This window comes from Oncorhynchus tshawytscha, linkage group LG31, assembly GCF_018296145.1.
Source record: "Oncorhynchus tshawytscha isolate Ot180627B linkage group LG31, Otsh_v2.0, whole genome shotgun sequence".
NCBI classification, from domain to species: Eukaryota; Metazoa; Chordata; class Actinopteri; order Salmoniformes; family Salmonidae; genus Oncorhynchus; species Oncorhynchus tshawytscha.
The window spans coordinates 6,000,422-6,027,518 of record NC_056459.1 but is presented as its reverse complement, the minus strand read 5'-3'; the positions used below and the strand labels follow the sequence as shown (position 1 = coordinate 6,027,518).

At 43.0% G+C, this 27,097-nt stretch overlaps 1 protein-coding gene across 6 annotated transcripts; it reads right to left on the bottom strand.

Annotated features, from left to right (window-relative positions):
* Nucleotides 1–294: 294 nt before the first annotated feature.
* LOC112229914 (claspin) lies at nt 295–26,611 on the bottom strand. 6 transcript variants are annotated; one of them, XM_024396055.2, is made up of 24 exons: nt 26,335–26,611; nt 25,822–25,959; nt 25,514–25,634; nt 24,866–25,230; nt 24,612–24,767; nt 24,254–24,386; nt 23,990–24,092; nt 15,519–16,054; nt 15,069–15,245; nt 14,714–14,868; nt 14,294–14,478; nt 12,213–12,265; nt 11,853–12,043; nt 5,580–6,183; nt 5,426–5,486; nt 5,176–5,251; nt 5,015–5,094; nt 4,002–4,160; nt 3,649–3,770; nt 2,853–2,974; nt 2,479–2,596; nt 2,272–2,366; nt 1,978–2,139; nt 295–609 (listed from the first exon to the last, which is right to left on the bottom strand). In XM_024396055.2, exons 3-24 carry the CDS (start codon nt 25,578–25,580, stop codon nt 490–492), a joined length of 3,840 nt encoding a protein of 1,279 aa, XP_024251823.1. In that variant the 5' UTR covers nt 25,581–25,634; nt 25,822–25,959; nt 26,335–26,611; the 3' UTR covers nt 295–489. The 6 variants fall into 6 exon arrangements, with proteins under 6 accessions (XP_024251823.1, XP_024251824.1, XP_024251819.1 ...); XM_024396056.2 differs by having other exon boundaries at nt 5,015–5,097; nt 5,176–5,248; XM_024396051.2 differs by having other exon boundaries at nt 5,015–5,097; nt 26,335–26,609.
* Between the last annotated feature and the right edge of the window lie 486 nt (nt 26,612–27,097).

Below are 27,097 nucleotides of genomic sequence, written 5' to 3'. Positions count from 1 at the left end.
AAAACATATGTAAATGAGAACCGCATTTCATTTTCTAATAAATTAGCAAACACTGTTTTCACCTTGTCATTATGGTGTAGTGGGTGTAGATGGGTGAGATTCCCCCCCGTCATTTCAGACTAAAAACAAAATGTGGAATAAGTCAAGAGGTATGAAAACGTTCTGAAGGCATTGTACTTCTATTCACCTACAAGAAACCTGCCTGTCTGAGTAAAAGAGGGGAAAAAAACAAAGAAACTATGGCATGTGTTAAAATATGATTTAATTTCACAAACTTAAAACACATTACCCCCCCCCCCCAAAAAATAAAATAAAACATCTAACCCATTCTATTTACATGATATAAAAATAATAATAATTCAGGACAAAGTCAGTCAAGTGCTGTCCAAAAGAGCCAATGTGACCCTGGGAGAAAGTGTGAATGTTGTGGTAGCACACACTCCGGGTGTTAGGAGTGTGATTGGCACAACAGGCACAGTGTTGGGCACCTCAGTTCTCCAGGTAACAGAAGATACTTCTTTGGGGTCCTTTCGCTGCGGGTGTCTCTTTTCCCCGACATGGCCGCTTAGCAGTCGGAGCCAAAACCTCTATTTGTCCCCGCTTCTTCATCTGCAAAATAAAGATATTCGGAGTGAAATATGAGAAATTACTCCTGCTGCTAAAATAATAGACCAGAACCGAGCAGAGATGCACCAAGCTTGTCAACAAACTCTCCACCACGTTAGCAGCAAATGTCCCATTACGATAACATTTCCATTTAGGGACTCTTCATTTCTTATTAGAATGTAATTATTTTGGTCTCGGCATGGAGTCCCATTACAATTCTACACGCCCAGCTGTGTTTGTTGAGGTCTGTAGATCTACTGTACGGCTCTGAGAAGTACTACAGCTATTTAAAGATCAATTAGGCCTCAGTTTAAAACAGAACTCCCCAACAGAGTCTTAACACGGTTAGCAGGATCTGTCACATTTTACTGTAATTATCATTAAATGTCATTATGACTAATAAAAATTAGAGCCAATTTAAAAAAAGACAATGTCCTGAGACAAATTGGAATTTCATGTTTCATGCTGCTTCCCTGATCGGTTCAGAGATGATATACATAGAATGTACAAAACATTAGGAACACAATTCCTAATATTAAGTTTCACTCAGAACAGCCTCAATGCATCAGGGTATGGACTTTACAAGGTGTTGAAAGTGTTCCACAGTGATGCTGGCCCATGTTGACTCCAATGCTTTTCACAGTTGTGTCAAGTTGGCAGGATGTCCTTTGGATGGTGGACCATTCTTGGTATAGACAAACTGTTGAGCAAGAAAAACCCAGCAGCGGTGCAGTTCTTGACACACTCAAACCGGTGCACCTGGCACCTATACTACCATACCCTGTCCAACGGCACTTAAATCTTTTGTCTTGCCCAGTCACCCTCTGAATGGCACACATACACAATCCATGTCTCAATTGTTTTTTAAATGTTTATTTTTTACTTGTGACTGAAGTAGATTTAACAAATAAGGGATCATAGCCTTCACCTGGACTCACCTGGTCAGTCTCATGGACACTCACTGTATACAATCATATAGAAATACATATTCCATACAGATCTAGTTTGAATTATGTAACGTTGTACACATTCAGCTTAAAGCTGAGTAAGTACGGATAAGAGCGAGCAGTGAAACATCGACAGCTATGGCCTTTGTCGCCACCCTATGGTCTAATATCAGTACAACACTACAGGCTCCAACATGACAACTAGCAAAACGAGCACAGCAATGACTAAACTGGCACAAGTTCTACAGAAGAAACCATGTGTTCTTAAAAATGTGGAATGGATGGGAGTGGATAGGGAGGCTTTCTAAAAGATAAATGATCATTTGTTTACAACACTGACCAACAAGCACCCTCATCCTCCTATGTGTGTTGGGCACACAGGATTACATATAAAACACCATTCTATCTCTATGGTTGGACCTGCCTGTTTTTTAGGGGCCTCCGCAGCAGAGGTCTCTTTCTCTGGCGACAGGCTTTGGAAGACGAACCCTCGGGTGTTGCGGGGGGCTAGAGGGTTCCCCTCAGAGATGCAGGCCAGCTTCTGCAGCACGGAGGGGGGCTGGCTGAGCAACGAGCCCCTCTTCACCTAAGGTCGGGGTTCAAAGGTTGAAGAGAGGTCAAACGGTCAGAGTCATCTAGTCATTTAGTAAAGATTCTTAGGAGGAGCAGATTACACAACAGTGAAAATCACAAGTGTCACACTAGAGAGGGTGATTACTAGTATGGGGAAGGTAGTGACCATGGTGGGTTGAGAGGGTCTCTGGAAGGGGTTCTGAACTGGGGTTCTCTCCACCTGGGGTGCAAGAGGCAGCTCTGGAAAACAAGAGATGGAGGGATTGTGATGGAGAAGGGTTAAAAAGAGGAACACTTCAAAAATGAGAAATTTGCAGTCATTCCTTATATCTCTCATTCCATATCAGCTCACCTTTCTTCTGTAGTTTCTTGGCAGTCAGTTTCTTGGCGAGCTTCATGAACTGGCTGTCCTCCTCTCCAATTTGGTCCCCCTCTTCCTCGTCCTCCTCTTTCTTGGCCTTAGCGTCGGCCTAGACGGACAGAGGGGAGTTGGATACATGATACACCACACATAAACACACACTACATAGAAGACAGACCAGGAGTGTAATCATCAGTACAAACCTTAGCAAACTGAAAAAGTTTTGCAACGAATACGAGAGTTTCTATTGGACAAATTCAGCTAGGTCCCTCCTCGTTTGGTTCCTAGTGAATACACCCGTTTCCCCTGACAGAGTAGAATGACACACACCAAGTGTTCGATACACTCCCATATGCTATACAAACCTGTTCTCGTAGCCAGTGCTCCCTTTCCAGCCTCTCTTTCCTCCTCTGCAGCTCTGCCTGGTCCAGCTCTTCCTCCTCCTCCTCTTCCTCCACCCCCATGCCATCCATGTCAAAGCCATCATCTATGGAAGAAAAGCACCACACACAATCTAAAAAAATAAGGTATTTAACCTTTATTTGCCAGAGTCAATGTTGTTACCAAGGTCTCTTTTCCAGATGAGCAGTGTTTAGTGCAATATGAAAATACACATTATATACACAAATCATAAAAACACATTTTTCAGTAAAAAGATACCCTAAACAGCAGTCTGAAATGCCCTAGAGGCACCAATTACGAAGTGTATTGAGATCATATCCTTCCAACACGGAAGGAGGAGAAATAAAAACTAAAAGCAGATCTCGAATGGATCTCCAGAGATAGCCATCTCTGAGACCGGGTTTAGTGTCTCATACGTCTGTCTATAAGTTAACAATGAAGTAAGGTACTGAGGAAATTTATGCAGGAGGGCTATATAAAATGTTCTTAAAAAAGCAGTGCAATGCATCGATCTACAAGACTTTAAAAGAGATCCAGCCTACTTTCTCATCAGATTAAATACATTTGATTAATTTCTGACAGAATGCAGTTAAGAGTACGGAACCTATCGCTTGTAATAATAATGATGAACTGCATCCAACTGACTTTGTTGACTAAGTCTGCACTGGGCTATCCCCGACCGTTGATTAAAGCTTGTGGGATAGAAAAGTATTGTAATCAGTCTTAGAAGAACACCTATTGGCACACACACACACTCACCGATGTTCTTCCAGCGGAAGCGGCGAGCTCGGCCCGGGCCGTCTGAGTGCAGGTCCCCGTCGGCGAGGTAACGCTCCTGGTACAGCCTCAGTCTCCGCTTGTCGTCGTCAAGGACCTGTTTCCTGTAGACGAGCGGATTCAAGCAAGCTTTAGGGTAAACATTTCACACAGATATCCTATGATTGCCTGCCCCCCCAAAAATAAAATAAATGAAACCCCTCTACTAAACACTACCTAAAGGTAACGCACATTGTGCATTGCTTTTCTTAACCAAATAGCAGTAATAGTAAATGACTACAGAAGTTATTCTGATGGTTTTGTTGAGGTATTTAGAATGTTCTGTCTGCACTTACATGTGGATCTTGTTGACCTGGTCCTGCAGCTCTTCATCAGAAGGCAGTTCGTCCAGCAGCTCCTCTTCCTCATATTCATTCTCACCATCATCCTCATCCTCACTGCCCACGTCACTACCCGAGAGCTCAGCCTCAGAGTCCACAAACTCTGTTATGCGCCTGGAGGGGAACACACACACACAACCGGACATGAATCCAAAGTGGGCTTAAACTATCCTCCTGGAAATGACATTTTAAACTGATGGAGAGTGGACGGACAGTAGGCTAACTTATGCCTAAAGCCAATGGCTGGTTAGGGGATGCGGGCTAGCTGATCAAAGTTCACACGTGATATTGGATGGAGCAGTCATTCTGATATGAGCTCTGAACTCTGATATTCTCATTGTAGGACGCCGAGGGATGCATTCTGGGATCAGTCAATCATTTCGATATTAGAAACATACCTCCCGAACCGAAACCTTTTTCCCTTGAGATCTACACGACTCACCTGGATGCCCCATTTTGAAATCAAAACGGTTAATAGTGACGAGTGTGCATACCTTATAAGGTATGGGCACCTACTCAAAGACCTAAAAACTATAGACAAAGACAGTACTGAAACTTTTTCAGTTGGCAGAATTTCTCGCAACACCCACCCCGAATCAAATAGCCACTTAAATTTTTTTTCCAACTTTTACATCAACAAATACTCATATTTTCATCTCTTATCAAAATGAAAAGAAACCAATACATTTAATAAAATACAATTTGTCAGTTTGTATATATTGCCCCATCTTTACTCTCAATTTCTGTTAAAAAAGAAATCATTAAAAAAATCAAAAACAAAGAAAGTGTTCTGTTCTAAAATAAAAAAAAAATCATTAAAAAAAATCTAATCAAAATGGGGTGACCCCAATGCAGTTCGCCATTTGGGGTTTTAGGTTGGGTTTCTGTACAGCACTTAGATATCAGCTGATGTACAAAGGGCTATATAAATTTGATTTGATGATTCAGGAAGTTCTGCCTCTACTTACATTTTCTTCTTTCCTTGATGGGGTGCAAACACAGCCTCTCTCTCCTCTTCTACCTCGTTCTCTCCATCCTCCTCATCGTCCTGCTGGAAGGAAGGAGTTAGTTCACCTGTTCAGGCTATACATCGTTGATGCAAGCGAACGCACACGCTCAAGTGTCTTACTTGCTCACTCTGGCTCTCGTCTGACAGAAGCCGAAACTCGCAATCCTCTTCCTCCTCCTCCACCCGCTTCTTACTACTGAAACACCACATAAATTGCATTTAGCCTTTACAGGGATCAATATTTGAATCTACAGCCTGAGAATATCATAGTTGGTTAGTAGAAGTGTAAGGTGGTACTCTGTTATGGAATTGAATAAACTGACACGCAGAGGGGAAATTATTTATCAGATGTTAGGCTTGCGCTTTTTACCCGTCTTCAGCGGTTGAAGAGTGTGGGGTGGGGCTTGAGTTGGATCGCAAGGGGGAGACACCTATATGGAGAGAAAGATTAAGAAATGGAACCAAAACATCACACCTGTATACTGCCCCCTTATATACCCCATCACACAGACAAACACTCTTACCTTGAGTAGTAAACTTCCCAGAGCAGAGGCCGAGCAGCTGATCCATGTCATTGTCTCGGTCCATTTCCAACTCCATCTTCTCCTCCTCCCTCTTCCTCCCTTCCGCTCCTTCCTTCTCCCTTTCAGCCTGTGCGCTAGCGAACACTCCCGAACAGAGCCCCAGCAGCTCATCCTCTTGCGTTGCCCCTAGCACTCCCTCTCGCTTCCTCTCTTTCACTCCCCCCTTCTGTGTGGTAGGGAACACTCCCGAACACAGCCCTAACAATTCCTGTGAGGCCCCAAGACCCCCCACGCTGCCCTGTCTGGCCGTCCCGAACCCCCCAGAGCACATTCCTAACAGCTCCCCCATGTTAGCATCCATAGCGTTCTCATCCAGGCTGTCGAGTAGGAGCTGTCTCTTGTGGGAGCGCGGGGGGCCGGTGCGGGGCCCCACATTGAGGAAGCCGTCGGCATCCAGGAGCTGGGAGTCGTCCTCCACAGAGAAGCATCCCTGAGACGGGGCCCCCAGGGGTCCAGAAGACTTGCCGGGGGAGTGGGGAGTGTACAGGTCCTGGGAGTCCTCCACGGGCAGCGAGAGGGAGGGCTCGGAGAGTTTGCCTGAACTCTGTGGGACGGAGAAGAGAGGGATGAGACGCCGGGGATGAATCTCAGCAAAGGAGTCATCCTTTCTTCCGCTTCATCAAGGGTTTAACTCTAACTGGAGATAAGCATGTCTGTGCAACTTGAATTCAGAGACCTGCGGAAGTAGGATGCGGAAGTCTGAACCAAAAATTTATGTTTTGACACAGAAGTTTTAGCTTAATGTAGAAACTGAAATACGGACAATGACTGTTGGTCTATAACTCACAGGTAGCCTAACAATAGTATTTCTTGCAGTAAAATGATACACCATATGTTCATTTTGTCTCTGGGAATAGGAGTGGAAAAATCTGATTGATTCATTTCAGCATCTTGAGAGAATGTGTATGCATGGTTAGGGACTGTGCAAACGTGCAGTCTGTCAGCTGACAATAGGCTATTTCAACCACATAAAATATGCATCCAAGACGAACTGAAATCTTAGATTCATGATGGATTCATGATGGATTTTCACTTCCTTGAAACTAATGATATCATTTGAAAATTTTGCAGGGGGCAAAAAAAACCTGCTGCTTTAGAATATTGCATTTTCGCTCCGGTCCCTACACGTCCACTTTGAATAGTGTTGCTTGACATGACAACGAATGTAAATGCCAGGGAAGAATTATTGTGATTGGTTCCTACCTTAAGTGTTGATAAGGGATTCCAAGGCTACATTGAATGTTCTCTTAGTAGCTAACATTCATGCGCCGTGTATTCCTCTATGATTTAAAAAGACAGTTGCACAAACATGCCGATTTAAGTCTACACCGTCACTGGTATTATCAGGCTGTACAGCTATTCACGTTTGCTCTGACTCATCCAGCTAACTAACAATTAGCATTAGCGCCTAACACGTTTTGCACCCAACTTACTAAGGAAAGACAAACTAGTTTGTAGACGTCAGAAACAAACTAATAATGTAATTATAGAACGCTAGTGGATTTATATTAAGCAGCAAACTGGAAACAGCATCAATGTCATGACATGTGCTGCATTGACCATGCAGACTGAACGCAAGTGTCTCGTGGTCGAAGACCAACAAACGAGCTCCTTGCGTGATGGGGCAGGGCTAGGTCTGTGTGGAAAGCGGAGTGGAGCAAGTGATGACTCAAGTAGCCAAGTAAACTATAAAAATTGACATCACACACAGCATATCACATTCAACAAACCAAACATTCAAATACCGTTATAAAAGGTAAAGTAAAAACCCAACCCAGTCCATGCATCAATACCAGTATATTGTAAAATACGTTATACAGCCCAGCCCTACATTACAGTTGGGTGTTTTAATAGCCGTCGCTTTCCACTCATCAAATGGCGGCGACGGCTATTTAAACACCCAACTGTTAGATGCTGGAATCATTGTAGAGTGGATCAAAAGTGCGCAGGTAGGCTACTTTTTGAAGTGGCTTGTTTGGCAGTAGCTAACATTTGATTCCAATTGGTGACAGATTTTCAATGCAAATATTCTACAATTTGTATAATATAAAGAAAATGCTAATTTTCTCACCAGCGGTGTTTCAACCAAATGGACTTGTTGCAGATAAAAACCTGTGGGGTCATGTAGCGCACACAAACATTTTTTTTTTTGCTTAAAGGTGCTATATGCAGAAATGGCTCTGCCATTTCCTGGTTGCTAAAATTCAAAATAGTTTGCCTAATTTCAGTTTGTGAGACAAAACAAGCAAGTATAGTGTAGAGAATCACTGTACCATCTAAACCACTGTGAAATATCTTCCTAATAACAAAAATTATTATATTTTCAACTGTACATAAGATACAAAAACTAAACCTGAGAATGGGAAACATAGGACAGATCTACCACTTAGACTTGCTTTCAATGAGAATTACATATCTGTCACTCAAATCCATGTGAATTTGATCAGGTCACCCCCCCCAAAAAGTGACATATAGCAGCTTTAAGTACTCATGTACCGAATAAAAATCTATAGTTCAATGTGTTTCCTGCGCATTTTCAACTCGACTGATAGTTGTCAAAAAAAAACCTGTTGCGTTAAAAAGCTAGATGTGTTTACTCTGGTCTTGGCACGTGTGCTCTAGCCATCCTCTCGCAGATACCGTGCAGGTAGGCTTGTCTACATGATGAGATTAGCCTATAATGGATAATGATTTCGATTGGTCAAAACAGCAGTCAAGCAACGATCATTTCACCAGAATAAGACCCTCGATATTTATTGGAAAGCAGTATCAAGCTCATAGTGCATTTCCCCCACCCTGCCAAGTTCTTCATAACATTTAATCTGTAGCTTAATAAACTGCATAGTTTCCTGAGTTGTTGTGTGAGGACCACACGCCATATCATCGTGTGATTCCCAAGTTTACATTGATATGGTTATTGTATTAATATTGGCGCATAAAGGCGTTTCCACTAAAGGTCAAGCGATTATGACTTTTCAACACCGATACCGATTATTGGAGGACCCAAAAAAGGCCGATACCGATTAAGTCGGAGATTTTACATTTTTAATTTTATTTGTAATAATGACAATTACAATACTGAATGAACACTTATTTTAACTTCATACAATACATCAATAAAATCAATTTAGCCTCAAATAAATAATGAAGCATGTTCAATTTGGTTTAAATAATGCAAAAACAAAGTGTGGGAGAAGAATGCAAAAGGGCAATAGTATTGCCAGTGTAACAGTAAAGCTTCCGTCCCTCTCCTCGCTAACTAGCTAGCCATTTCACATCGGTTACACCAGCATAATCTCGGGAGTTGATAGGCTTGAAGTCATAAACAGCTCAATGCTTGAAGCATTGCGAAGAGCTGCTGGCATAACGCAAGAAAGTGCTGTTTCAATGAATGCGTATGAGCCTGCTGCTGCCTACCGTCGCTCAGTCAGACTGCTCTATCAAATCATAGACTTAATTATAACATAATAACACACAGAAATACGAGCCTTTGGTCATTAATATTCATTTAGAAAACAAAACATTTATTCTTTCAGTGAAATACGTAACCGTTCCGTATTTTATCTAACGGGTGGCATCCCTAAGTCTAAATATTGCTGTTACATTGTACAACCTTCAATGTTATGTCATAATTATGTACAATTTTGGCAAATTAATTCGTCTTTGTTAGGAATAAATGGACTTCACACAGTTCGCAACGAGCCAGGCGGCCCAAACTGCTGCATATACCGACTGCTTGCACGGAACGCAAGAGAAGTGACACAATTTCCCTAAGTATAAGAAATTCATGTTCGCAGGAAACATTAACTAAATATACAGGTTTAAAAATATATACTTGTGTATTGATTTTAAAGAAAGGCATTGATATTTATGGTTAGGTTTGGTGCAACGACAGTGCTAAATTATCACCCGTTTGGCAAAGTAGGCTGTGATTCGATGAGAAATTAACAGGCACCGCATTGATTATAGGCAACGCAGGACACGCTAGATAAACTAGTAATATCAACCATGTGTAGTTAACTAGTGATTATGTGAAGGTTATTTTTTTTAATAGAATTTCACCTTCTTTTCTCCCCAATTTCGTGGTATTCAATTGTTAGTAGCTACTATCTTGTCTCATCACTACAACTCCCGTACGGGCTCGGGAGAGACGATAGGTTGAAAGTCATGCGTCCTCCGATACACAACCCAACCAAGCCGCACTGCTTCTTAACACAGCGCGCATCCAACCCGGAAGCCAGCCGCACCAATGTGTCAGAGGAAACACCGTGCACCTGGCAACCTTGGTTAGCATGCACTGCGGCCGGCCCGCCACAGGAGTCGCTGGTGCGCGATGAGTCAAGGATATCCCTACCGGCCAAGCCCTCCCTAACCCGGACGACACTAGGCCAATTGTGCATCGCCCCACGGACCTCCCGGTTGCGGCAGAGCCTGGGCGCGAACCCAGAGTCTCTGGTGGCACAGCTGGCGCTGCAGTACACAGGGTCAGTACACATTTTTTGACAAATGGAATTGAATTACTTTTTCATGCCTTTTAACCAAATTTCCATGACCAACGGTTGGTGGCATGACCACAACAATTGACACTTACTTTTTATACGTACATAAAAGTATATGTATTGTGGTATGGACACTGGGATGCTGCTTTCTGATCCCAAGTACCAACTCCTGTCGTTGTGCAAGGCACTTAACCCACCCAAAGTAGAATACCTGTTAGGCAAGAGTTTAAAACAGATGTGGTCAACCCTTAGTCTGGAGAGCTACTGGGTGTGCAGGCTTTTGATCAAGCCCTGCTCAAAACAGAGTTCATCAAGGTCCAGTTGAGCAGCTAATTTCTTACGTGGTTTGTTAGAGGGACTGGAATAAAAGCATGCACAAACATTAGCTCTCCTGGAGGATGGTAGACCAACCTTGATGTATAACATTGCAACCAAACACATTTAATGCCTGTTGAAATAATTTGCTCATTCAATATATATCAAAGATCAAATGGCTCTGGTAGGCTAGAAATGTTTTTATTCTGCTGAAGCAAGCACACAATTTTCTCAGGAAATGTACCTTTGAGTTTAGTCATATTTATCTTAGTTACCTCAGAAGTGTTTACTTTGCAGGCTGACTAGCATCTATTGAGTTACAAAGTATCTACAAAACCAGTTGAAGCCACATATTTCAAAAGGCTACATCAAATATGTTTTCCTAAAATAAACTGTTTGTGATTCACAAATTACTACATGATTCGATTCACAACTAATACAATGGCGAAGTGAACCGCTAGTTTTGTAAAAAATTAATTGTTTAAATTATGAAAAAAGCTAATTGTTCCAAAAAAAGCTAATCAACTTTGTGCGACCTTAATCACAAGTGTTGGTGGAAAGTTTATGGGGACATGACTCATGACATTAACACATGCGAAAAATAGCTAAGCAGCTAACTAGAGGGTACAAGATATTCTTGAATTGGCTACCTAGTTATTAATCTGTCCTCCATCATATTTTATAGGCTAGGCCTACCTGCTGCTGTAGCAATGTCCGACTGTCGCTCTCTCCTTGAGCAACGTCCCAATTGTCTTGCACACGTGCAGGTGACAGCCGCAAACAGACGCGCTTAAGTGTCATGCTTATCCTGGCTGATATGTAGATTTTTATTTAATTGACAAAATATTTAAACTGTGCCAAAAAAAAAAATCTACATTAACAGAAATTAAATTCATTCTACAAAACCTTTTGGATTTGATCATTATCCAAAACTTTTCCAGGCCTGGAAAACGGCATTTAAAAATTCCATGACTTCTCCAGGATTTTCATGACCTTACAAACTCTATGCGTATGACTTTACTCACATAAAAACATGGTTCATCAGCACTCCTGGTTGTGTTCATGCCACATTAAAAGGGTAATACAATTCTACAGCCAAATGACACAACAAATATTATTATGCTCATAATTTAAAAAAAGAGTAAATAAATAAATAAATAAATAAATAAATAAATATTGCACACCCACAGGAGGTCCCGCAACCACTGTCAAAAATAGCTCCATTGCCCCTGCTTAAACTGTCACGTAACGCATGCATTACCGGGAGACACACATACTGGGGTCTGTTTGGTTATGACTGGCTCTCTCCTGACACTTTTATACTGTCATACAGTGGTACGGAAAACACCGGGTCCTAGTCATACATGTCATCAACCCTTCTAAACTGTCAGTGTCTTACCTTGGAGGCAGATCCCAGGAAGCTGGGTCGAAAGAAGCAGGGTGAGGGGGAGCGGAAGGTGCTGGCTGACAGACCCCTGCCTCCTGTGGTGCTGCGGTTGACAGGCTGGTAGGACGGCAGCATGGAGCCCTGCAGCTCAAAACTACTGTTGTGACTGTTGTCCTTGGCCAGGGACAGAGAATCTTCCTCCTCTGTAGCGGGAAAGAGACATAGAATGTCAATTAAAATTGAACTATGGTCGTTTAAAAAAAGTTGTTTACACTGGAAAAAAAGATAACAGATTCCATCAAGGATGAGAGTATTTTCTGAAGTAGCACAGTTGTTGACAATTGACTTTAAAGATGTTCGGTCTCTGCTCACCCATCTTTGTGTAACTGTCTTGACCACCAGGCTCTGTCCTCTTTACACCATCTCTGTGATAGACTAAAATGTCAACAACACCGATACGAACTCACTGAGCACATACATTTACACCAGTGTTCATTTTCTGAATTATTTTTCTACATGTAGTCTCGTCAGTCATTTTGACTACATTATAAGTCTTATTCACATTTGTAATTGTAATAATGATTGTAGTTAGTCTAGTATTGCTTCGTTAACCTACAGTAAACATTAATCAGAATTCCATGTGCGTAAACACACACAGCCCTGTCCTACCAAAATATTTTTCTGCATAACATCCTACTCTCTGCCAACAGCAGACATATGACACACATAAGAATACATCATATTTATCTGGCCGTGTAATAATTATCAGGCGCAGACAGCGAAAGAGCAGCACTCGGTCGCTTCATTAGCAGTTTTATTAACGTTTAACAGCCACACATCGTTTCGCCAAGTGAAACAAAACCTCGACTCCGAATCGAGTCACAAGTCCCTATTGCTGAAGTTCGAGTCTCAGTGCTGAAGTCGGAGTCACTGGGTCCACATCAACTAAAAGTTATTTACTCAGTCAGTGTAATCAATAAATTGTTTGCTATACCTTTTTCTGTGCCACCAAATGCTTGCATATAGGCTATTGGTAATGTTATTCCAACTAATATAATTCAGAAGTAAGTAGTTAATTTCATCCAAAAGAATTGTTTAAATTAATCATATGAATCAGTCCAGATGTTAAATCAACTTTGTATGGCCTTATTCGCAAGTGTGTGACTGTTTTTTTATGAGGGGGGGGGACGTGACGAAAACATGAACACATACTAATAATAGCTAAACAGTTAACTAGAGAGTACAATATATGTTTTGAACTGGCTATCGAGTTATTAGCCTGTTCCCTATCGTATTATAGGCTAGGCCTCTGACCCTCTCCTTGAACGACACGCTCGTCGTGCACACATACAGGTGATGCACAGACAGACAGCCCCTAAAGTAGGGGTGTCAAACTCATTCCATGGAGGGCCTAAGTGTCTGCAGGTTTTTCTTTTCAATGGAGTCCTAGACTACCAGGTGAGGAGAGTTCCTTTCTAACTTGTGACATCATTTCATCAATCAAGTACAAGGGAGGAGCGAAAACCCGCAGACATTGAGCCGTCCGATCGGGGATGATACGTTGATTTTTATTTGACTGATAAAATATTTTTAAAAAACTGTGCCTTAATAAATTACATTAACAGAAAAGTAATTACATTTCCACGACTTCTCTAAAACGTTTTGGATTGTATCTTTTTCTATTCTATCCCCCCCAGGCCTGGAAAATACCATTTTGAAATTCCAGGACCTTCATGATAATATGAACCCAGACACTCCTCGGAGAGAAAAGCATAGCTAGAATGTTGTTTTACTGTTAAACTTAACGCTGCAAATTGTTAATAATTTCATAAAGCAGCTTGTGTTTCTTAACCAGAGGGTAGATAACTAGAAGAAAGTTGGCTGCACGATGTGTATAATCAGAGGTGGAGCTGGAGCCTGTGTGCCCATGCGCATCGCTTGGAGCCCTGCAGCTAACCAGCTGATGTACGCTGTTTGTGCCAGGTGTGGCACGTCCTTCCCATTGCTGAACAGAACTGCGCATCTGTGCAGCTAATATTATGTTCATCACTGAAAAGCTCTCAAACTCTAAAAGACTCTTATCCAGTCCATTTACTACGCAGATTTGTCACAGAGATAATTTCATCTCGTTTTTGTGAAAATAAATAAATAATCTAGTCAATTGCCACAGAAAAATAGGTGTTTCACGAAAATTTGTCACATTTTTGCTGACGGAATTAACACTGGCGTACACACATTTACATTATTTGAATCCACCAATCACGTTTGAGAAGGATTCAGATATGTGGTACCTTGCTCTCTGCACAGCAAAGCTCCCCATGACCACTGAAACAGAGCAGTACCTCGCTAGCTACGTTGCCTTTGTCTTATGCAGGCCTGCAATCTGAAGGCCACGTACTGTCAGCTCCTGTACATGACTGAGACTCCCGGATATCAGCACCACACACACGTACCCGGTGCGCGAGCAGGAGCTGTTGGCAAACAGCATGAGGGTTCCTTCTGTGTTGGGCAGATCTGGTGGGGGAGAGGGACACTTTAACCTTGACGGGGAGGGGCTCCTTACACTCCTCTGGGCCACACTGCCCTCATCTTCATCCTGATCCTCTTCCTCGCCACCCCCCAGTAGCTCATCTACACCCTATGGAGTGACAAAAACAGGTTTTGACAAACTCTTAACCACACCTACTTCATGTTTCCTTTACAAGTCATTGGACATGCCCGGCTCCCCTCTCCTGGTCCATTAACCCTCGCTAAGTGAAACATTTAAAGGTTTTGGTCTTGAATGTTTCGATTCCCATCTTCGAGCACCACCTTGAGAAGTCTACGGAAAGCACACTGGCTGTGGAACGTCAACGCGGACGATCCACTCTTACCTCTTCCCCCTCGGAATCCGTAATTTCCTCTTCCTCCTCCTCGCCACAGTCCTCGTTGTCTAGGCGATAGAGGGCAGCCTTCCGTTCTCTATCCTCCTGTCTCTTTACGGCCATGGCTTGCTGCAAACGGGTCTTCAGGTTGGTCAGCTTCTCACCTGAGGACAGAGGGAACACAGGACTGGTTAGGAAAGACTCATGTAGCTAGAGGACAGAAGCGAAGACTGTTGGAAATATTTCAGGAACCTGGCTAACTATGAATCATATGGGATGCAGTGCAGTTACCTCTTTAGAGTGTGTGGAGGTTTAGAGAGACGGTGTGTGAGAGATGGTGTGATGAACGGTACCATGTCCATACCAGGCGCGGTGTGTGCAGCCTCCTCCTCCCCTTCCTTGATGGTGGTGGTTACAAAGTCTTGGTGGAGCTCCTCGCTGCAGTCTTTACGGATGACGCTGAGCTGCACAGTGCGTTCCCCTCTGGGCCGGGCCACGGGCTGGACGTGGCGTAGGTACCGCTCCTTCAGCGCCTCCACGCCTAAGGGGGAAACAAAAAGTTTAACTACAGATACATAACCGACTTGACTGGGTTACTTCTCACCTCAATTCATTCAAGCTCACCCTATTTTGCCACAATAAAGTGTGCTAAAGCAGTGGCTTAAGTTGTCCCACCAAGATCCTTTTGTCCAGCACATACAATTGACAACAGCATGTATCTAAACACAAGGTTTAGACCCCAACCCACCATATGGGAAATATTGTGGTTTAGAGTTGACATTGCAGAGGTGAATATTATTTGTTGTGCTCTCACCTGGGTTAACCTGAGGGGGCTCCAGATCGAAGGACCCATCGTCAGCACACAGTTTGGAGACCGGCGGAGGCTCTACCCCCAACTCCCTCAGTCTGGCAAGCCTGTCCTTCTTGAGTTTGGGGACTGGTGGAGCTTTGGGCTCCACACTGGCCGGAGCAGGTAGGGGCTGAGTTACATCCACATCCCCTGCTTTCGCCTCCATCTCTTGGGCTTGGGAGACAGAGGCCTCTGCCTGGTTCTGCTCTAGTGGTTCAGCCTCCATAAATTCTGGTGATGTCATTTCAGCACTATCCAAACTTAAAAAAATATTGGCCCCCTGCATAATGGCAGCCAGTTCAGGTAGTGGGGATTCATCGTCGTCGGAATCCGGGGTTGAAGAGGTCTCACCTGCCCTGCTCTGGTTCTCCTGGTGTGTGGAGGTGGTGGCCGGTAGCTGGGTCGAGTGTGGGTCCAGGGAGTCTGAGGGCTGTTGGGGCTCCTTGGGTGGGTCAGGGGGTGGGGTTGCCTCCTTTATCAAGTCCTGATACTTGGCAGACCTTTACAGGGGGGAGGATTATATCCTTAAAGGAACAATCTGCTGTTCAAACAATAAAACGGAAACCCCATCACAGTTTAGGTAAAAGATTGAGGGATTGGGCTTAACGTAATGCAACGGATGCAAGGACTGACCACCTATTAGGACGGGGAATTGCCAGGGACCTCACAATACTTACTGTTTGTGCCGAAAATATATGTATTGTGATTTGATACTGGGCATATGAGAAAATGAGTTTTAATCAGTCACGGAAAGGGTTGAAAACATGTTGGCTAACAATTTAAAAAGTAGATAGAGAAAAAGCCACATGGGGAAAAATACAGGCGTTTAAACGCAACTACAGCCGACTAGCGCTAGCAAACGTTACTCAGCAAAACAAAATACAAATATAAATATATTTTTGCAAATCGACACTTGGAGTCAAAGTATCGATACAATATCCAAAATAATACTGATATATATATATATATATAAATAAATAATGGTATCGATCCCCCCCACCATCACAACCACCTATATAAAATGGCTAAAACTATGTTTTGAGGTTATTCAGAGATTTTGGGTTCTGATAGGGTATGACAGTTAAACTAAGCACATGAGATAAGTAATATTCTTAAAGACTCAATAGGTATAAAGCACCTTCAGAAAGTATTCAGACCTCTTGACCTTCCACATTTTGTTACATTACAGTGTTATTCTACAAATGTATCTACACACAATCCCCGTAATGACAAAGCAAAAACAAGTTAATTATTTTTAAAAGCCTGAAATATCACATTTACATAAGTATTCAGACACTTTACTCAGTTTTTTTGTGGAAGCACCTTTGGCAGCAATTACAGCCTCGAGTCTTCTTGGGTATGACGCTACAAGCTTTGCACATCTGTATTTGGGGAGTTTCTCCCATTCTTCGCTGCAGATCCTCTCAAGCTTTGTCACACTGGATGAGGAGTGTTGCTGCACAGCTATTGTCCTCCCTCCAGACATGTTCGATCGGGCTTGTCCCGAAGCCACTCCTGCGTTGTCTTGGTCTGAGAGTCTTTAGGCAAACTCCAAGCAGGCTGAGTGGCTTCCGTCTGGCCAATCTACCATGAAGGCCTGATTGGTGGAGTGCTATAGTAATGGTTGTCCCATCTCCACAGAGGAACTCTTGAGCTCTGTCAGAGTGACCATCAGGTTCTTGGCCATCTCCCTGATCAAGGCCTTTCTCCTCCGATTACTCAGTTTGGCCAGGCAGCCAGCTCTAGGAAGAGTCTTAGTGGTTCCAAACTTCTTTCAATTAAGAAGGCCACTGTGTTCTTGGGGACATTCAATGATGCAGAAATGTTTTGGTACCCTTCCCCAGATCTGTGCCTCGACAATCCTGTCTCGGATTGTGGAAATAAACTGGACGATCTACAATTAAGACTATTCTACCAATGGGACATAAAAAAACAAATATCTTATGTTACTTTGAGACTTGGCTGAACGATGTCACGAATAATATAGAGCTGACTAACTTCAGTTTTTCGGCAGGACAGAGCAGCGACATCTGGTAAGACGAGGGGCGGGGTGTGATTCATTTGTCAATAACTGCTGGTGCGCGATGTCTAATATTAAACAAGACTCATGGTATTTCACACCTGAGGTATAATAGCTCATGATAAGCTGTAGACCACACTATGTACCAAGAGACTTCACATCAAAATTATTTGTAGCAGTCTATTTACCACCACAAACTGATGCTGGCACTAAGACCACACTCAATCAACTCTATACGGCCATAAGCAAACAAGAAAATGCTCACACAGAAGCGGCGTGCCTAGTGGCCAGGGACTTTAATGCAGGGTGATCTAGAAGAAAAAGAAAGATATTCCTTGGGGTGGTAAACAACCTCTATTTGCGCCCCTACTGGATGGAAATTACAAATGTCATGGCTGTGCTCAATGCAATGGCACTTATAAATGTAGATCCTTCAAACACCCACAAACAGGGAAATCGATCCCAATAAAAGGTGTATTTACGTGCTCCACTAAGGCAGTTATTTATCTTATAACTCGTCCTTGTGGTAAAAATTATGTAGGTAAAATGAGCAAATTAAAAGTACGTATCTCAGAGCATCGTAGCACCATTAGGTGTAAAAACGTTACTTATTAACCAGTTGCGGCCCACTTCTTGGAGGCAGGCCACTCGATTTTGTCTCTGCGTTATATTGGCATCGACTAGGAGAGGGGGTGACCTTGATAATTTATTGTTAAAATGAGAGGCTGCCTGGATCTTTAATTTAAAGACCCTTGTGCCCTTCGGTCTCAACGTAGACTTTGATCTGAAGCCATTCTTGTGAGTTTGCCATTGTAATCGTTTGTGTAGTCAAATTAATCTATGATCGTATGCTATCCATTTGTTGTTTGTATGCTGTTCTTTGTATGACATTTTAATATTTGATTATTAACCAATGATATTAGGCCACTCTTGGCCATGATTACAGACACCTGTGTCTTGACACTATATAAACGAGTCATCCCGCAGTGTTTGTGATTATACCCTGATGAAGACAGCTTGGCTGTCGAAACGTTGGTAATTACATTTTTGCATCTGAGCTCCTAGAGTGTGCGGCTCTCTTTTATGTTCAACTTTAATGCAGGGTAACACGTGTAACCGGAGGGAGAAACAAAACCTCTAGACCACCTTTACTCCACACACAATGCACTCCCTCGCCTTCCATTTGGCAAAACTGACCATAATTCTATCCTCCTGATTCCTGCTTACAAGCAAAAACTAAAGCAGAAAGTACCAGTGACTCCCTCAATACAGAAGTGGTCAGACAACGCAGGACTGTTTTGCTAGCAGACTGGAGTATGTTCCTGGATTCATCCAATTGCATTGAGGAGTATATTACCTCCCCACAGTGAATGTACATACATTTCCCAACCAGAAACCATGGACAACAGGAAACATCCGAACCGAGCTAAAGGCTAGAGCTTCCTCTTTCAAAGAGCGGGACTCAAACGCGGAAGCTTATAAGAAATCCCGTTATGGCCTCTGACGAACCATCAAACAGGCAAAGCATCAATACAGAACTAAGATCGAATCCTACTACACCGGCTGAGACGCTCGCTGGATGTGGCAAGGCTTAAACTATTACGGACTACAAAGGGAAACCCCAGTCGCAAGCTGTCCAGTGACACGAGCCTTCCAGACAACTTAATGCCTTTTACGCACGCTTTGAGGCAAGCAACACTGAAGCATGCATGAGAGCACCAGCTGTTCTGGACGACTGTGATCACGCTCTCCGTGGCCGATATGAGCAAGACCTTTAATAAACAGATAAACATTCACAAAGCCGCAGGGCCAGACGGATTACCAGGACATGTACTCAAAGCATGCGCAGAGTGCTAGTGTCTTCACTGACATTTTCAACATGTCCCTGATTAAGTCTAATACCAACATATTTCAAACAGACCACCAGTCCCTGTGCACAAGATAGCGAAGGCAACTTGCCTAAATGACTACCACCCCGTAGCACTCACGTCAGTAACTATGAAGTGCTTTGAAAGGCTGGTCGTGGCTCACAGCATCATCATCCCAGAAACCCTATACCCACTCCAATTTGCATACCGCCCCAACAGATGATGGTGTTGATGCAATCTCAATCGCACTCCACACTGCCATTTCCCACCTGGACACAAGGAATACCTATGAGAGAATGCTGTTCATTGACAACAGCTCAGCATTCAACAACAGTGCCCACAAAGCTCATCACTAAGTTAAGGACCATGGAACTAAACACATCCCTCTGCAACTGGATCCTGGACTTCCTGACAGACCACCCCCAGGTGGTGAGGGAAAGCAACACATCTGCTATGTTGATCCTGAACACTGGGGCGCCTCAGGGGTGTGTGCTTAAGCCACACCTGTACTCCCTGTTCACCCACGACAGCGTGGCAAAAAATGACTCCAACACCATCATTAAGTTTGCTGACGACACAACAGTGGTTGGCCTGATCACCAACAAAGATGAGACAGCCTATAGGGAGGTCAGAGATCCTGGCAGTGATGTGCCAGGAAAACAACCTCGCTCTTTCTCAATGTGAGCAAGACAAATAAGCTGATTGTGGACTATAGGAAAAGGAGGTACGAGAGAATACCAAGAGTTTGCAAAGCTGTCATCAAGGCAAGGGGTGGCTACTTGGAAGAACCAAATATACACTGCTCAAAAAAATAAAGGGAACACTTAAACAACACAATGTTGTGTCAATCACACTTCTGTGAAATCAAACTGTCCACTTAGGAAGCAACAATGATTGACAAATTTCACATGCTGTTGTGCAAATGGAATAGACAACAGGTGGAAATTATAGAAAATTAGCAAGACACACCCAATAAAGGAGTGGTTCTGCAGGTGGTGAACACAGACCACTTCTCAGTTCCTATGCTTCCTGGCTGATGTTTTGGTCACTTTTGAATGCTGGCGGTGCTTTCACTCTAGTGGTAGCATGAGACGGAGTCTACAACCCACACAAGTGGCTCAGGTAGTGCAGCTCACCCAGGATGGCACATCAATGCGAGCTGTGGCAATAAGGTTTGCTGTGTCTGTCAGCGTAGTGTCCAGAGCATGGAGGTGCTACCAGGAGACAGGCCAGTACATCAGGAGACGTGGAGGAGGCCGTAGGAGGGCAACAACCCAGCAGCAGGACCGCTACCTCCGCCTTTGTGCAAGGAGGAGCACTGCCAGAGCCCTGCAAAATGACCTCCAGCAGGCCACAAATGTGCAGGTGTCTGCTCAAACGGTCAGAAACAGACTCCATAAGGGTGGTATGAGGGCCCGACGTCCACAGGTGGGAGTTGTGCTTACAGCCCAACACCGTGCAGGACGTTTGGCATTTGCCAGAGAACACCAAGATTGGAAAATTCGCCACTGGTGCCCTGTGCTCTTCATAGATGAAAGCAGGTTTACACTGAGCACATGTGACAGACGTGACAGTCTGGAGACGCCGTGGAGAAAGTTCTGCTGCCTGCAACATCCTCCAGCATGACCGGTTTGGCGGTGGGTCAGTCATGGTGTGGGGTGGCATTTCTTTGGGGGGGCCGCACAGCCCCCCATGTGCTCGCCAGAGGTAGCCTGACTGCCATTAGGTACCGAGATGGAGATCCTCAGACCCCTTGTGAGACCATATGCTGGTGCGGTTGGCCCTGGGTTCCTCCTAATGCAAGACAATGCTAGACCTCATGTGGCTGGAGTGTGTCAGCAGTTCCTGCAAGAGGAAGGCATTGATGCTATGGACTGGCCCGCCCGTTCCCCAGACCTGAATGAAATTGAGCACATCTGGGACATCACGTCTCGCTCCATCCAACACCGCCACGTTGCACCACAGACTGTCTAGGAGTTGGCGGATGCTTTAGACCAGGTCTGGGAGGAGATCCTTCAGGAGACCATCCGCCACCTCATCAGGAGCATGCCCAGGTGTTGTAGGGAGGTCAAACAGGCACGTGGAGGCCACACACACTACTGAGTCTCATTTTGACTTGTTTAAGGACATTACATCAAAGTTAGATCAGCCTGTAGTGTGGTTTTCCACTTTAATTTTGAGTGTGACTCCAAATCCAGACCTCCATGGGTTGATAAATTTGATTTCCATTGATAATTTGTGTGATTTTGTTGTCAGCACATTCAACTATGTAAAGAAAAAAGTATTTAATAAGAATATTTCCTTCAGATCTAGGATGTGTTATTTTAGTGTTCCCTTTATTTTTTTGAGCAGTGTTTTTTTATTTGTTTAACATTTTGCATTACTAAATGATTCCATATGTTATTTCACAGTTTTGATATCTTCACTATTATTCTACAATGTAGAAAATAGTAAAAATAAAGAAAAATCCTGGAATTAGGTGTCCAAACCTTTGACTGGTACTGTCTGTATTAGAGGTCGACCGATTAATCGGAATGGCCGATTAATATTAGGACTGATTTCAAGTTTTCATAACAATCGGTAATCGTCATTTTTGGACACCGATCATGGCTGATTACAATGCACTCCACGAGGAGACTGCGTGGCAGGCTGACTACCTGTTATGCGAGTGCAGCAAGGAGCCAAGGTAATGTGCTAGCTAGCATTAAACGTATCTTATAAAAAACAATCAATCTTAACAAAACTACACATGGTTGATGATATTACTAGTTTATCTAGCTTGTCCTGCGTTGGGGCGGCAGGGTAGCCTAGTGGTTAGAGCGTTGGACTAGTAACCGAAAGGTTGCAAGTTCATATCCCCGAGCTGACAAGGTACAAATCTGTTGTTCTGCCCCTGAACAGGCAGTTAAATAAGAATTTGTTCTTAACTGACTTGCCTAGTTAAATAAAATTAAAATAAATATAATCGATGCGGTGCCTGTTAATTTATCATTGAAACATAGCCTACTTGTCACGCCCTGGTCTTAATATTTTGTGTTCTTTATTATTTTGGTCAGGCCAGGGTGTGACATGGGTTAATTATGTGGTGTGTTTTGTCTTGGGGTTTTTGTAGGTTATGGGATTGTGGTATAGTAGAGTTGTCTAGGTAAGTCTATGGTTGCCTAGAGTGGTTCTCAATCAGAGGCAGGTGTTTATCGTTGTCTCTGATTGGGAACCATATTTAGGCAGCCATATTCTTTGAGTGTTTCGTGGGTGATTGTTCCTGTCTCTGTTTGCACCAGATAGGGCTGTTAAGGTTTTTCACGTTACGCTTCTTGTTTTGTATTGTTTGTTATCATCTTTATTAAAGATGTCTCGAGATCACCACACTGCATTTTGGTCCTCCTCTCCTTCACCCGAAGAAAACCGTAACACTACTTCGCCAAACGGGGGATGATTTAACAAAAGCGCATTTGCGAAAAAAGCATAATCGTTGCACGAATGTACCTAACCATAAACATCAATGCCTTCCTTAAAATCAATACACAGAAGTATATATTTTTTAAACCTGCATATTTAGTTAAAATAAATTCATGATTGCAAATTGTGTCACTTCTCTTGCGTTCATTGCATGCAGAGTCAGGGTATATGCAACAGTTTGGGCCTCCTGGCTCGTTGCGAACTAATTTGCCAGATGTTTCAAGCATTGTGCTGTTTATGACTTCAAGCCTATCAACTCCAGAGATTAGGCTGGTGTAACCGATGTGAAATGGCTAGCTAGTTAGCGGGGTGCGCGCTAATACTGTTTCAAACGTCACTCGCTTTTAGATTTGGAGTAGTTATTTCCCTTGCGCTGCAAGGCTGCGGCTTTTGTGTAGTGATGGGTAACGATGCTTCGAGGGTGGCTGTTGTCGATGTGTTCTTGGTTCGAGGCCAGGTAGGGGCGAGGAGAGGGACGGAAGCTATACTGTTACACTGGAAATACTAAAGTACCAATAAGAACATCCAATAGTCAAAAGGTATATGAAATACAAATGGTATAGAGAGAAATAGTCCTATGATAACAACAACCTAAAACTTCTTACCTGGGAATATTGAAGACTCATGTTAAAAGGCTTCATACCAGCTTTCATATGTTCTCATGTTCTGAGCAAGGAACTTAAACGTTAGCTTTTTACATGGCACATATTGCACTTTTAATTTCTTTGTTTTTGCATTATTTAAACCAAATTTAACATGTTTCATTATTTATGAGGCTAAATTGATTTTATTGATGTATCATATTAAGTTAAAATAAGTGTTCATTCAGTATTGTTGTAATTGTCATTATTACAAACCCCCCCCAAAAAACTGTCCAATTTAATCGGTATCGCCTTTTTTGGGTCCTCCAATAATCGGTATCGGCGTTGAAAAATCATAAATCGGTTGACCTCTAGTATGCATGTATATATATCTATAATTAATGTAATCGCAGATTGCCAGACAAAACCAGATGAGCATTGTTCAGAAATGGTAGCGAAAACTATTACAAGTAAAAAATAAATCAAGGTAGAAAAATGTCTACTTACTTGAGTAGTGCCATAGCAGAACCTTCAGGTCGGGCTCTCCTCTTGAAGAACTGGTCGATGCTCTTGGGCTCAGGCATGTGATAGGGCAGCCCGCATGTGGATTCTGCAAAGGAATTAAGAACACGTTACAAGAGACACTGGGTTGGACAATAGAAGCCAAAGGACAAGTGTGTAGCAAGTCATGTAGAGACAAAGCATTGTGGAACACGGCAACACACTACATACAGACACACCATTGTAAAATGAACGTGAATACAAACTGACCACGGACAAGCCTCTGGGTCTCACTGTGCAGCTGCTTCATGGCCTCTTTGCCGGCTCGAGCTGCCTTCCTTTCCTGGGGACGCCGTTTCGGTCCAGCCTCTTCATCTCCCTCCTCATCGTCAAATAAAGGCTCCTTAGGGAAAGATAGAGCATAGTTCTGACACACAGAATACAGTGCATCTTCTACCTGCATAGCACACAAACCACTGACTTAATGTACAGAGAAATTAAGTAAGACTAGCCATAAACTCAAATGAACTCTCAAACCACTATTCTAGGGGATTTCTTTTGGGAGTATGTTTGCTTTTTAGTGACCTCACACCTACAGATACTGAGATGACTTAAATGTTGCTCTTACTTTGTGCATCTTGGCTTTTTGTTTTACTGCTGCTCTAATGGCATCCAGAGACTCTTCATCATCATCATCATCATCATCATCCAGACCAGCATCATACAGGTCATTGTTAACAAGGAGACAACCGCTGTCATTCAGAGTACAGGGCAAAGGGGTCTCCTTCAAAACAGAGTGATGGGGATAACAAGTCTTTAATTTGTCTCAAAACTCTTCATTTTACACGGTCACTTATTTTTCTGTCCCTCAATCTCTCTTACCTCCTCAAGTCTCCCTCTCTTCTTCTGCCGCTCCAGAGCTTTGCTGTTCTTTTCTTTCTTCTCTTGGTGTCGCTGGCTCTTCTCCCTTTTCTTCCCTTCCTTCTTCGGTTTCACAGCCTTTCTTACCAGCTCTTCCTCACCCTCTGTCATGCTTTCATCACTGTCGACAGGGGCTATCCGGGACATCTTCTTGCTCTCTAATTTAGCCCTTTTGACATCTTCCTCAGCAGTATCCATCTCATCTCCACTGGATGCTGATAGGACCAGAGCCTCTGCCATCTCATGCACCTCCTCCTCGCAGTCACTGTCTCTCAAGGTCTTACGACAACGGGACCGCCCGTTTACTGTCATGTCATCATCCGAATCTGGGAAAAATATTACAAGCCATCTTAACGACTAATGCGGTATAGGTGGTATTCCCGTTGCATCACAATGCAAACTATTTCCTATTAAAGTAAGTAGGTTAGTTTGCATTGGTGGATGAATTGTCAAGTACTGCAGTTTGCATTGACAGTCTAAAGTCAAAGACTATTCATCGTTTCTCATCACAGAGCAAATGGCCCAGCGCTGTACATTTACATTAACAGGGGGCTCTGGTCAGGTGGTCTGTTAAGGTACTGATCAATCTTCTTTGTTGTGTCACTGTACCTTGCAGGTCAACAGTATTGCTAATCATCTCAGAAGCCATCTGCATCTCCTCCACTGGTGAGCCCATCCCGCTGTCTGAATCACTCTCCGCTACTGAGACCTCAGCAGGGAGCTCCACTGCCTGGATAGGGGGGAAAAACAATGACAAATTCACCTCATGTTGATGTTAGATGGAACCATGCCAGTCTTTTCCCAACAAAATCATGGTTTTCTTCATGCCCAGTGACAAGACATACAGTTGACGGATTTAAACTTTGACAATTGAAATATGAAAAACACGATTGCAAATTTTAGGTAAATTAACTTGCATCTCTGTTCAATGTTGGGTCGCCGAAATGGCTGTGGTGCTTGCGGCGTCTTCTCTCTCAGCTGCCACAAAGTGCATACGGTTACGTTTGCCAGCCGGACATTCCGTGGTTAATGTCGCACCTAACCTAGGAAACTGTCTAGAAGAATCAACAGTTAACACCGGCCTGTTCATTACTCACAGTCAGTGACAGTGTTACCCTGTGAAAATGACGAACAAACAAATCTTTCAAAACGTAGACAAACTTAACTAGCCAAAGCCGGACGATGGTTGTTCGCCAGTTAGTTAACAGTAACGTTAGCTAGTTAATCCAACTCAAACAGCAACAATCCAGGTAGCTAGTTAACGTTAGCTTGTTAGCGAGATTACTGGCATATGGGTTATGGCGGACTCAATCCCCCAAATAAATGAACGTAACTAGCTAAACGTTTAACTAATTAAGCAATGTATTGGTATGCAGCTAGCGAAAGTAGTTGACTTAGCTGCTTGTCAATTCGAAAATATAAATTCTTACCTGTTGTTGATGGACCACCAGACACATCTTGACTTTATTCGCCAATTATGTGTATTCGCAATGAAGCTTCATTAAAATCGGGAAACCAAAACTTCTGTACCGTTTTAAATTATTTCCAAACATAAGGCACAAATATCAGTGTAAAATGTTGTATGGCTAATGTTATTAAATTGTTTATTGATTCGAATTTAGCTAGCTAGGTACCTTTCGCTCCCGCTTGTTCTTGTTCTGAATTAATATTTTTTTTTAATTTTTCGCGCGCTGACAACGAAAGTCTATCCTTACATCTGTCAGTCATTGTTGTTGTGCTTTTCTATTGGATGATACTCAAAATTGATGTCCACCATCACCCAATCATTGGGCAATGACCGAGGGAAAACTTTTGATTGGTAAATATTTGTGCCACAGCTGACCAGATATGTCCACCCACTCCACTACAAAAATCAAGGAAGGCCAGTTTATGCGAATATTCTATGATCCGAATAAAGAAAATATGCGAATTTTCCCACCAGTGGTGTGTTTCCACCAAATTGTCTTGTTGCAGATAAAAGTTAGTACCTGATGATGTAGTGCACACAAAATGTACTATTTCGTTTAAGTTTTCATGTACCGAATAAACATCTAAAATTCAGTATGTTTCATTGCATTTCTCACAAAAACTGTTCTGTTAAGTAGTAAATGTGCTTATTCTGGTCTTGATGAGATTATTATGTTTAAAAGCGACAATATTTGTAGTTGTCAAAAGGCAGGCAAGCATCGATCA

Bases quoted from the DNA above. Each gene is read 5' to 3' on its own strand.
- LOC112229914 (XM_024396051.2), bottom strand. From the start codon at position 25,580: ATGGGCTCACCAGTGGAGGAGATGCAGATGGCTTCTGAGATGATTAGC. The intron at 6,184-11,852 runs GTAAGACACTGA...TCCGTCCCACAG, and splicing joins TCCTGGGATCTGCCTCCAAG to AGTTCAGGCAAACTCTCCGA. The intron at 5,252-5,425 runs GTAAAAAGCGCA...GTGGTGTTTCAG, and splicing joins TCTTCAACCGCTGAAGACGG to TAGTAAGAAGCGGGTGGAGG.